Source organism: Ascaphus truei (genome assembly GCF_040206685.1).
Source record: "Ascaphus truei isolate aAscTru1 chromosome 3 unlocalized genomic scaffold, aAscTru1.hap1 SUPER_3_unloc_1, whole genome shotgun sequence".
Lineage (NCBI taxonomy): Eukaryota > Metazoa > Chordata > Amphibia > Anura > Ascaphidae > Ascaphus > Ascaphus truei.
The window spans coordinates 159,208-173,043 of NW_027453821.1; the positions used below are offsets into that span (position 1 = coordinate 159,208).

The following is a 13,836-nucleotide window of genomic DNA, read 5'->3' on the forward strand; positions in this document are numbered from 1 at the left end:
GAGACAGTGTGTTGGTGTTATACACGGTTTATAAATGGTGTTATACACGGTGTATAAATGGTGTTATACACGGTGTATAAATGGTGTTATACACGGTGTATAAATGGTGTTATACACGGTGTATAAATGGTGTTATACACGGTGTATAAATGGTGTTATACACGGTGTATAAATGGTGTTATACACGGTGTATAAATGGTGTTATACACGGTGTATAAATGGTGTTATACACGGTGTATAAATGGTGTTATACACGGTGTATAAATGGTGTTATACACGGTGTATAAATGGTGTTATACACGGTGTATAAATGGTGTTATACACGGTGTATAAATGGTGTTATACACGGTGTATAAATGGTGTTATACACGGTGTATAAATGGTGTTATACACGTGTATAAATGGTGTTATACACGTGTATAAATGGTGTTATACACGTGTATAAATGGTGTTATACACGTGTATAAATGGTGTTATACACGTGTATAAATGGTGTTATACACGGCGTATAAATGGTGTTATACACGGCGTATAAATGGTGTTATACACGGCGTATAAATGGTGTTATACACGGCGTATAAATGGTGTTATACACGGCGTATAAATGGTGTTATACACGGCGTATAAATGGTGTTATACACGGCGTATAAATGGTGTTATACACGGCGTATAAATGGTGTTATACACGGCGTATAAATGGTGTTATACACGGCGTATAAATGGTGTTATACACGGCGTATAAATGGTGTTATACACGGCGTATAAATGGTGTTATACACGGCGTATAAATGGTGTTATACACGGCGTATAAATGGTGTTATACACGGCGTATAAATGGTGTTATACACGGCGTATATATGGTGTTATACACGGCGTATATATGGTGTTATACACGGCGTATATATGGTGTTATACACGGCGTATATATGGTGTTATACACGGTGTATATATGGTGTTATACACGGTGTATATATGGTGTTATACACGGTGTATATATGGTGTTATACACGGTGTATATATGGTGTTATACACGGTGTATATATGGTGTTATACACGGTGTATATATGGTGTTATACACGGTGTATATATGGTGTTATACACGTGTATGTATGGTGTTATACACGGTGTATATATGGTGTTATACACGGGGTATAGGTGTATATATGGTGTTATACACGGGGTATAGGTGTATATATGGTGTTATACACGGGGTATAGGTGTATATATGGTGTTATACAGGGGGTATAGGTGTATACACGGGGTATAGGTGTATATATAGTGTTATACAGGGGGTATAGGTGTATATACGGGGTATAGGTGTATATATGGTGTTATACACGGGGTATAGGTGTATACACGGGGTATAGGTGTATATATGGTGTTATACACGGGGTATAGGTGTATATATGGTGTTATACACGGGGTATAGGTGTATATATGGTGTTATAAACGGGGTATAGGTGTATATATGGTGTTATAAACGGGGTATATATGGTGTTATACACGGTGTATATATGGTGTTATATACGGGGTATAGGTGTATACACGGGGTATAGGTGTATAAATGGTGTTATACACGGTGTATAAATGGTGTTATACACGGTGTATAAATGGTGTTATACACGGTGTATAAATGGTGTTATACACGGTGTATAAATGGTGTTATACACGGTGTATAAATGGTGTTATACACGGTGTATAAATGGTGTTATACACGGTGTATAAATGGTGTTATACACGGTGTATAAATGGTGTTATACACGGTGTATAAATGGTGTTATACACGGGGTATAGGTGTATATATGGTGTTATACACGGTGTATATATGGTGTTATACACGGTGTATATATGGTGTTATACACGGTGTATATATGGTGTTATACACGGTGTATATATGGTGTTATACACGGTGTATATATGGTGTTATACACGGTGTATATATGGTGTTATACACGGTGTATATATGGTGTTATACACGGTGTACATATGGTGTATATATGGTGTTATACACAGTGTATATATGGTGTTATACACGGGGTATATATGGTGTTATACACGGGGTATATATGGTGTTATACACGGGGTATAGGTGTATATATGGTGTTATACATGGGGTATAGGTGTATACACTGGGTATAGGTGTATATATGGTGTTATACACGGTGTATATATGGTGTTATACACGGTGTATATATGGTGTTATACACGGTGTATATATGGTGTTATACACGGTGTATATATGGTGTTATACATGGGGTATAGGTGTATACACGGGGTATAGGTGTATATATGGTGTTATACACGGTGTGTAAATGGTGTTATACACGGGGTATAGGTGTATATATGGTGTTATACACGGTGTATATATGGTGTTATACACGGTGTATATATGGTGTTATACACGGTGTATATATGGTGTTATACACGGTGTATATATGGTGTTATACACGGTGTATATATGGTGTTATACACGGTGTATATATGGTGTTATACACGGTGTATATATGGTGTTATACACGGTGTATATATGGTGTTATACACGGTGTATATATGGTGTTATACACGGTGTATATATGGTGTATATATGGTGTTATACACGGTGTATATATGGTGTTATACACGGTGTATATATGGTGTTATACACGGTGTATATATGGTGTTATACACGGTGTATATATGGTGTTATACACGGTGTATATATGGTGTTATACACGGGGTATAGGTGTATATATGGTGTTATACATGGGGTATAGGTGTATATATGGTGTTATACATGGGGTATAGGTGTACACACGGGGTATAGGTGTATATATGGTGTTATACAGGGGGTATAGGTGTATACACGGGGTATAGGTGTATATATGGTGTTATACACGGGGTATAGGTGTATACATGGTGTTATACACGGGGTATAGGTGTATATATGGTGTTATACACGGGGTATAGGTGTATATATGGTGTTATACACGGGGTATAGGTGTATATATGGTGTTATACACGGGGTATAGGTGTATATATGGTGTTATACATGGGGTATAGGTGTATACAGGGGGTATAGGTGTATATATGGTGTTATACACGGTGTATATATGGTGTTATACACGGTGTATATATGGTGTTATACACGGGGTGTAGGTGTATATATGGTGTTATACACGGGGTGTAGGTGTATATATGGTGTTATACACGGGGTATAGGTGCATATATGGTGTTATACACGGGGTATAGGTGTATACACGGGGTATAGGTGTGTATATATGGCGTTATACAGGGGGTATAGGTGTATATATGGTGTTATACACGGGGTATAGGTGTATATATGGTGTTATACACGGGGTATAGGTGTATATATGGTGTTATACACGGGGTATAGGTGTATATATGGTGTTATACACGGGGTATATATGGTGTTATACACGGGGTATAGGTGTATATATGGTGTTATAAAAGGGGTATAGGTGTATACACAGGGTATAGGTGTATACACGGGGTATAGGTGTATATATGGTGTTATACACGGGGTATAGGTGTATATATGGTGTTATACACGGGGTATAGGTGTATATATAGTGTTATACACGGGGTATAGGTGTATATATGGTGTTATACACGGTGTATATATGGTGTTATACACGGGGTATAGGTGTATATATGGTGTTATACACGGGGTATAGGTGTATATATGGTGTTATACACGGGGTATAGGTGTATATATGGTGTTATACACGGGGTATAGGTGTATATATGGTGTTATACACGGTGTATATATGGTGTTATACACGGGGTATAGGTATATATATATGGTGTTACACACGGGGTGTAGGTGTATATATGGTGTTAGACACGGGGTATAGGTGTATATATGGTGTTATACACGGGGTGTAGGTGTATATATGGTGTTATACACAAGGTATAGGTGTATATATGGTGTTATACACGGGGTATATATGGTGTTATACACGGGGTATAGGTGTATATATGGTGTTATACAGGGGGTATAGGTGTATACACAGGGTATAGGTGTATACACGGTGTATATATGGTGTTATACACGGGGTATAGGTGTATACACGGGGTATAGGTGTATATATGGTGTTATACACGGTGTATATATGGTGTTATACACGGGGTATAGGTGTATATACGGTGTTATACACAGGGTATAGGTGTATATATGGTGTTATACACGGGGTATAGGTGTATACACGGGGTATAGGTGTATATATGGTGTTATACACGGTGAATATATGGTGTTATACACGGGGTGTAGGTGTATATATGGTGTTATACACGGGGTATAGGTGCATATATGGTGTTATACACGGGGTATAGGTGTATACACGGGGTATAGGTGTGTATATATGGCGTTATACAGGGGGTATAGGTGTATATATGGTGTTATACACGGGGTATATATGGTGTTATACACGGGGTATAGGTGTATATATGGTGTTATACACGGGGTATAGGTGTATACACAGGGTATAGGTGTATACACGGGGTATAGGTGTATATATGGTGTTATACACGGGGTATAGGTGTATACACGGGGTATAGGTGTATATATATATATGGTGTTATACACGGGGTATAGGTGTATATATGGTGTTATACACGGGGTATAGGTGTATATATGGTGTTATACACGGGGTATAGGTGTATATATGGTGTTATACACGGGGTATAGGTGTATATATGGTATTATACACGGGGTATAGGTGTATATATGGTATTATACACGGGGTATAGGTGTATATAGGGTTTTATGCACGGGGTATAGGTGTATATATGGTGTTATACACGGAGTATAGGTGTATATATGGTGTTATACACGGGGTATAGGTGTATATATGGTGTTATACACGGGGTATAGGTGTATATATGGTGTTATACACGGTGTATATATGGTGTTATACACGGGGTATAGGTGTATATATGGTGTTATACACGGGGTATAGGTGTATATATGGTGTTGTATAGGTGTATATATGGTGTTATACACGGGGTATAGGTGTATACACGGGGTATAGGTGTATATATGGTGTTATACACGGTGTATATATGGTGTTATACACGGGGTGTAGGTGTATATCTGGTGTTATACATGGGGTGTAGGTGTATATCTGGTGTTATACAAGGGGTGTAGGTGTATATCTGGTGTTATACACGGGGTGTAGGTGTATATCTGGTGTTATACACGGGGTATAGGTGTATATAATGTGTTATACACGGGGTATAGGTGTATACATGGTGTTATACACGGGGTATAGGTGTATATAATGTGTTATACACGGGGTATAGGTGTATACATGGTGTTATACACGGGGTATAGGTGTATATATGGTGTTATACATGGTGTATATATGGTGTTATACACGGGGTGTAGGTGTATATATGGTGTTATACACGGGGTGTAGGTGTATACACGGGGTATAGGTGTTATACACGGTGTATATATGGTGTTATACACGGGGTGTAGGTGTATATATGGTGTTATACACGGGGTGTAGGTGTATATATGGTGTTATACACGGGGTGTAGGTGTATATAATGTGTTATACACGGGGTATAGGTGTATATATGGTGTTATACACGGGTATAGGTGTATATATGGTGTTATACACGGGTATAGGTGTATATATGGTGTTATACACGGGGTATAGGTGTATATATGGTGTTATACACGGGGTATAGGTGTATATAATGTGTTATACACGGGGTATAGGTGTATACATGGTGTTATACATGGGGTATAGGTGTATATATGGTGTTATACATGGTGTATATATGGTGTTATACACGGGGTATAGGTGTATATATGGTGTTATACACGGGGTATAGGTGTATACACGGGGTATAGGTGTTATACACGGTGTATATATGGTGTTATACACGGGGTGTAGGTGTATATATGGTGTTATACACGGGGTGTAGGTGTATATATGGTGTTATACACGGGGTGTAGGTGTATATATGGTGTTATACACGGGGTGTAGGTGTATATATGGTGTTATACACGGGGTGTAGGTGTATATAATGTGTTATACACGGGGTATAGGTGTATATATGGTGTTATACACGGGTATAGGTGTATATATGGTGTTATACACGGGGTATAGGTGTATATATGGTGTTATACACGGGGTATAGGTGTATATATGGTGTTATACACGGGGTATAGGTGTATATATGGTGTTATACACGGGGTATAGGTGTATATATGGTGTTATACACGGGGTATAGGTGTATATATGGTGTTATACACGGGGTATAGGTGTATACATGGTGTTATACACGGGTATAGGTGTATACACGGGGTATAGGTGTATATAATGTGTTATACACGGTGTATAGGTGTATACATGGTGTTATACACGGGGTATAAATGTATACACGGGGTATAGGTGTATACATGGTGTTATACACGGGGTATAGGTGTATATATGGTGTTATACACGGGGTATAGGTGTATATATGGTGTTATACACGGGGTATAGGTGTATACATGGTGTTATACACGGGCTATAGGTGTATACACGGGGTATAGGTGTATACATGGTGTTATACACGGGGTATAGGTGTATATATGGTGTTATACACGGGGTATAGGTGTATATATGGTGTTATACACGGGGTATAGGTGTATACATGGTGTTATACACGGGTATAGGTGTATACACGGGGTATAGGTGTATACATGGTGTTATGCACGGGGAATAGGTGTATACATGGTGTTATACACGGGGTATAGGTGTATACATGGTGTTATACACGGTGTATGGGTGTATACATGGTGTTATACACGGGGTATAAATGTATACACGGGGTATAGGTGTATACATGGTGTTATACACGGGGTATAGGTGTATACATGGTGTTATACACGGGGTATAGGTGTATACATGGTGTTATACACGGGGTATAGGTGTATACATGGTGTTATACACGGGGTATAGGTGTATACATGGTGTTATACACGGGGTATAGGTGTATACATGGTGTTATACACGGTGTATAGGTGTATACATGGTGTATACATGGTGTTATACACGTGGTATAAATGTATACACGGGGTATAGGTGTATATATGGTGTTATACACGGTGTATAGGTGTATACATGGTGTTATACACGGGGTATAAAATGTATACACGGGGTATAGGTGTCTACATGGTGTTATACACGGGGTATAGGTGTATATATGGTGTTATACACGGGGTATAGGTGTATACATGGTGTTATACACGGGGTATAGGTGTATATATGGTGTTATACACGGGGTATAGGTGTATACATGGTGTTATACACGGGGTATAGGTGTATATATGGTGTTATACACGGGGTATAGGTGTATATATGGTGTTATACACGGGGTATAGGTGTATATATGGTGTTATACACGGGGTATAGGTGTATATATGGTGTTATACACGGGGAAATTAGATTTCTTACCTGACTCCTTTTTCTGTTTTTTCACTTCCTGATGACGTCACTCCTCCGTTGTCACGTGACCTTTTCTCAGGTCCTCTGAGCGATGTGATTAGAATCCGGCACATGTAACACCCGCCCCTGTGGGGTGCGCGAGACCTTCTCCGGCTTCTGATTGGCTCTCCCTATGCCAGCTTCTGATTGGCTCTCTCTGTTGCGGCTGCTGATTGGCTTTCTCTGTCGCAGCTTCTTATTGGCTCTCTCTGTCGCGGCTTCTTATTGGCTCTCTCTGTCGCGGCTTCTGATTAGTTGTCAGTATTCCCGCGCTGTCTGATTCTGGGTACCTGAGACAGTGTCCGGCGAGGATGCCGAGTAACAGTGAGTACTAGGCAGTATTATTACTCCCCGCAGCATTAATCGCACCAGTCAGGACACAGTGTAACCCTGGGTATTATTATTCCCCGCAGCATTAATCCCATCAGCCAGGACACTGTAACCCTGGGTATTATTACTCCCCGCAGCATTAATCCCATCAGTCAGGACACAGTGTAACACTGGGTATTATTACTCCCTGCAGCATTAATCCCATCAGTCAGGACACAGTGTAACCCTGGGTATTATTACTCCCCGCAGCATTAATCGCACCAGTCAGGACACAGTGTAACCCTGGGTATTATTACTCCCCGCAGCATTAATCGCACCAGTCAGGACACAGTGTAACCCTGGGTATTATTATTCCCCGCAGCATTAATCCCATCAGCCAGGACACTGTAACCCTGGGTATTATTACTCCCCGCAGCATTAATCCCATCAGTCAGGACACAGTGTAACACTGGGTATTATTACTCCCCGCAGCATTAATCCCATCAGTCAGGACACAGTGTAACACTGGGTATTATTACTCCCCGCAGCATTAATCCCATCAGTCAGGACACAGTGTAACACTGGGTATTATTACTCCCCGCAGCATTAATCCCATCAGTCAGGACACAGTGTAACACTGGGTATTATTACTCCCCGCAGCATTAATCCCATCAGTCAGGACACAGTGTAACCCTGGGTATTATTACTCCCTGCAGCGTTAATCCCATCAGTCAGGACACAGTGTAACACTGGGTATTATTACTCCCCGCAGCATTAATCGCTCCAGTTAGGACACAGTGTAACCCTGGGTATTATTACTCCACGCAGCATTAATCCCATCAGTCAGGACACAGTGTAACCCTGGGTATTATTACTCCCTGCAGCATTAATCCCACCAGTCAGGACACAGTGTAACCCTGGGTATTATTACTCCCTGCAGCATTAATCCCACCAGTCAGGACACAGTGTAACCCTGGGTATTATTACTCCCTGCAGCATTAATCCCACCAGTCAGGACACAGTGTAACCCTGGGTATTATTACTCCCTGCAAGATTAATCGCACCAGTCAGGACACAGTGTAACACTGGGTATTATTACTCCCTGCAGGATTAATCGCACCAGTCAGGACACAGTGTAACCCTGGGTATTATTACTCCCCGCAGCATTAATCCCATCAGTCAGGACACAGTGTAACCCTGGGTATTATTACTCCCCGCAGCATTAATCCCATCAGTCAGGACACAGTGTAACCCTGGGTATTATTACTCCCTGCAGCATTAATCCCACCAGTCAGGACACAGTGTAACCCTGGGTATTATTACTCCCTGCAGTACTTATCGCATTGTTTGTTTAGATCACAATGTAACACTGGGTATTATTACTCCTTGAGCGTGGATACACCCCCCCCTGCTTTGCCTATTACCAAAAATAGAGTTGCACCAGGGTAAATATATTACTTGTACACAGAAAAAGAGTGGAGAGGTCTACGCAGAAGTATTGTTCACCCTCCCCTAAAGTATACCTTCTAAGTGCACTCGCCTAGATATTATTGTCGTATACTATAGTGAGGCTGGAATTGTAGAGAAAGCACCAGACATAGTGCTTATAGGTAACCCCATGCACATAGGTAACCCCATGCACATAGGTAACCCCATGCACATAGGTAACCCCATGCACATAGGTAACCCCATGCACATAGGTAACCCCATGCACATAGGTAACCCCATGCACATAGGTAACCCCATGCACATAGGTAACCCCATGCACATAGGTAACCCCATGCACATAGGTAACCCCATGCACATAGGTAACCCCATGCACATAGGTAACCCCATGCACATAGGTAACCCCATGCATATAGGTAACCCCATCTCATGTATTGTACAGTGATCTCCTTGTGGGCCACTCTTGCAGTGAGTGTTAGGCCGAGTCCATAGAAGGACAGGCCGCGCTGAGCCGTGCGGACGCTCCGCGCTGAGCCCCTGCATCCTCAATGAGGATGCCTTGAGAGGGGGCTCACGCGAGCGTCCGCAGGCGTGCTGACGAGTTGGAGGTTTCAGCCGAGCGCCAAGCTGTTTTTCAGCGTGCTGTCGGCTGAAAACCTCCAATCACAGCACAGCAGTGTCGACGTCACGGCGCCGTGACATCGACGTCAGTGCGTCGCGGGCGATTGGCCCAGCGACGTCACTGCCCCGCCTCCAACCACCTCCCCCCGGCTCCGATCGCGCCCGCTGGCTCGCCTGTATGGGCATGAAATCGCCCAGATTTCAGCAGGCGAGCCTCAGCGTCAGCGCGGTTCGGATCGCCTCACCCCTCTATGGCCCGGGCCTTAGACTGCGTCCATGGAAGGACAGGCAGCGCTGAGCCGTGCGAACGCTCAACGCTGAGCCCCTGCATCCTCAATGAGGATGTCTTGAGAGGGGGCTCACGCGAGCGTCCGCAGGCGTGATGACGAGTTGGATTTTTCAGCCGACAGCCAAGCTGTTTTTCAGCGCGCTGTCGGCTGAAAACATCCAATCAGCGCGAAGCAGCGTCAATGTCACTGCGCCGTGATGTCGGCGCCTTGACGTCGGTGCGTCGCGGGCTATTAACCCAGCGACATCACTGGCCCGCCTCCCGATCGCGCAAGCTGGCTCACCTGCCAGTCCATGGGATCGCTGCTGACCGGGCAGGCGAGCCTCAGCGTCAGCGCGGAGGAGCACGGGCTGAGGCTCTATGGACGCAGCCTAAGTCCCGCTCGCTGCCGAGTGTACTGAGTGCTTCCCTCTGTATGAGGTTAGCGTGGCTCATGTGCTACAAAGAGCACAGTTTAAAATATATAATATCTTCTAGGTCAGGAGGAAACAACTCGTTCAATCCCGCTCTCCCAGGGATATCATGGATTCCCTCATACAGAGGGAAGCACTCAGTACACATGGCAGCAAGCTGACCTAATGCTCACTGCAGAAGTTATTTATTATTTATTTATAAAATATTTTACCAGGAAGTAATACATTGAGTTACCTCTCGTTTTCAAGTATGTCCTGGGCACAGAGTTAAGACAAATAATACATGTTTACAAATACAGTTACATAATGAGCAGGGTATACATTATATACATTATATACAAGACATTGCGTGCACAGTTACAGATAATATATATTATGGGCGAATGAAACAGTTACAGACCAGATTAAAATGTGAGACAGCCTTAGATTTAAAGGACTTGATCTGGTGGTGGATGTGAGTCTCCGGTAGGTTGTTCCAGTTTTGGGGAGCACGGTAAAAGGAGGAGGAACGTCCGGATACTTTGTTGAGCCTTGGGACCATGAACAGTCTTTTGGAGTCAGATCTCAGATAAGTGCTGCATGTGGTAGGGGTGAGGAGCTTGTTCAGGTAGCTGGGTAGCTTGTCCAGAAAGTATTTGAAGGCAAGACAGGAAAGGTGAACTTCCACAGGCTCAGTACCACAAGATTGGCGTAAAGCAGATGTGGTGCCTATATTTAAAAAGGGAGCTAGATCACAACCGGGAAATTACAGACCTGTAAGCCTGACTTCAATAGTAGGGAAACTACTTGAAGGCTTAATACGGGATAATATTCAGGAATACCTAATGGAAAACAAAATTATTAGTAATAGTCAGCATGGATTTATGAAGGATAGATCTTGGCAAACTAACCTTATTTGTTTCTTTGAGGAGGTAAGTAGGAATTTAGACCAGGGTAATGCAGTTGATGTGGTCTTCTTAGATTTTGCAAAGACTTTTGATACGGTTTCACACAAGAGGTTGGTGTACAAAATAAAGAAAGTTGGACTCAGTAATAATATATGCACCTGGATTGAAAACTGGTTAAAGGACAGACAACAGAGGGTTGTCATAAATGGAACTTTTTCAGGTTGGGCTAAAGTCGTGAGTGGAGTACCTCAGGGATCGGTACTGGGACCCCTGCTTTGTAACTTGTTTATTATTGACCTTGAGGTTGGGATCGAGAGCAAAGTCTCCATCTTTGCTGATGATACTACTGTAAATTGTGTAAGGTAATAGAATCAGAGCAGGATGTACTTTCTCTTCAGAAGGACTTGGAGAGACTGGAAACGTGGGCAGGTAAATGGCAGATGAGGTTTAATACAGATAAATGTCAGGTTATGCATTTGGGATGCAAGAATAAAAAGGCGACTTACAAATTAAATGGAGATATACAATGGCGACCAAATTTATTCTTACTTGGCTAGCTCCGCGAATTTCAGAATATCCCGGTGATGTGCGGTTTTGTGTCATTTTCTCCCGGGGTGTATAGCGTTATTTCCGCGGCTGTGATTTAAGCATTTTATTCCGGCTGGCTGCAATACTGCAATGCCGTGTAAAAACGCATGGGGTCGTTTGCGAGCTGTTGTCTTTGAAGCCGAGAAATTCATGAATTGTAATGCAGTATATACTGTATATATACAGTATATACTGCACCGACACACTTTATTCGAGCAAATACCCAGTATGTACCTGGCAGATACCTGGAATGCGCCGCTCCTCACCTCTGACAAGCCCCGTTGCGTTTGCCTTCCCAGCCTGGGTTCATGCCTGGCTGATGGGCGGCTGATCTGTTAAATAATAATGATTAGGATTTAATAGGCTGCAATGCTTCGCGTGTCTACCAGATGGCATAAATTCATGAATTGTAATGCAGTATATATATATATATATATACTGTGCAGTATTGCAGCCAGCGGGAATAAAATGCTTCAATCCCTGCCTGGAAAATAACCCAATGCACTCGGGCAGAAAACAGTCACAAACCTCAATACACCCGGGTATACCCGAATTCGTGGGACTAGCCGAGCTCGAATAAAGTGTGTCGCCAGTGTACTGTATAACAACAACCCCTATAACCCCTAACATACACATACAGTACTGTATATGCACATCAATGATACTATAGGCCGTCCCCTGGCGAGATGTGTTTGCAGCAGAGAGAGAACCGCTGCTCTCTCTGCGCAAACATCGGCACATTAAAATTATTTAAAATACATTTTTATTGATAGTGTAGATGTGCAGGGGGTCTCCGGAGCTGAACCGCGTTGGTTTCAGGTCTGGGGACCCCCTGCTTCCCGAGATACAGCCCACTTTATGAGGTGCCGGTATCCCTCTGCGTTTAAAGGTCCCGATCACGTGATCGCGGCCTGTAAACAAAGCAGAGGGATACCGGCACCCCCTAAAGGGGCCTGTATCTCGGGAAGCAGGGGGTCCCCAGACCTAAAACCAAAACGTTTCTGCTCCGGAGACCCTCTGCACATGTACAGTATGAATAAAAAACATATATAAATAAACACTCGTTCCTTACCTTAGCGGCTATGCGCTACGGTAATGAAGCAGCATTTCTGTATTTTAATAATATTGTACAGTGAGCAGGGGGTTCCCTGAGCCAGAAATTAATGCTCAGGGACCCCCCCTGCTCTTGCACAATATTATTAAAATACAGAAATGCTGCTTCATTACCATAGCGGATAGCCGCTAAGGCAATGAAGGGGTTAACTCACCGTGCCCGCTTTATTGTGGGTAGCGGGGGTGGGTGAAGGGGGTATTTGGCCCTTGGTGTGAGTTTAGGACTTGCGGGGGGGTTGGGGGTGCACATAACCCCTTCACGACCGTAGCAGTTAATACCGCTACGGTCATGAAGGGGTTAAGCCCTCCCGCTACCCCCCGCAATCCCTAAACAAGCACACACACAATCACACAAACACACACACAGGGCTGCCAACAGGGGGGGGGTGTGTGCCGGTGTTTGCATTCCTGCCCTCTCACCCCCCCCCCCCCCCTGGCCAACTGCTGTGACCTGCCGCCGGGCCACCGCCAGCCACCGCCCCCCCACAGTCCCGCCCGACTACAGAGATTCAGGTCGCTCTATTGCGCCGTCGCGCCAACTATAAGCTACAGATTCAATGCATTTGTTTTGAAGCGACGTCGCGTCGCCGGCACTATAACCGCAGCCTGACATTGCTGTCGCCGGCACTATAAGCGCAGCCTGACGTCGCGTCGCCGGCACTATAAGCGCAGCCTGACATTGCTGTCGC

General features: G+C 43.3%; 1 protein-coding gene across 1 annotated transcript in view; it reads left to right on the forward strand.

Moving 5' to 3' along the window:
• Positions 1 to 7,712: 7,712 nt before the first annotated feature.
• Positions 7,713 to 13,836, forward strand: part of LOC142473310 (ATP-dependent DNA helicase Q4-like) — a 29,977-nt gene continuing 23,853 nt past the window's right edge. The window contains exon 1 of the mRNA XM_075580508.1: positions 7,713 to 7,805. Coding sequence (XP_075436623.1) covers positions 7,793 to 7,805 — 13 coding nt within the window. The 5' untranslated portion in view covers positions 7,713 to 7,792. The remainder of the gene's footprint in view (positions 7,806 to 13,836) is intronic.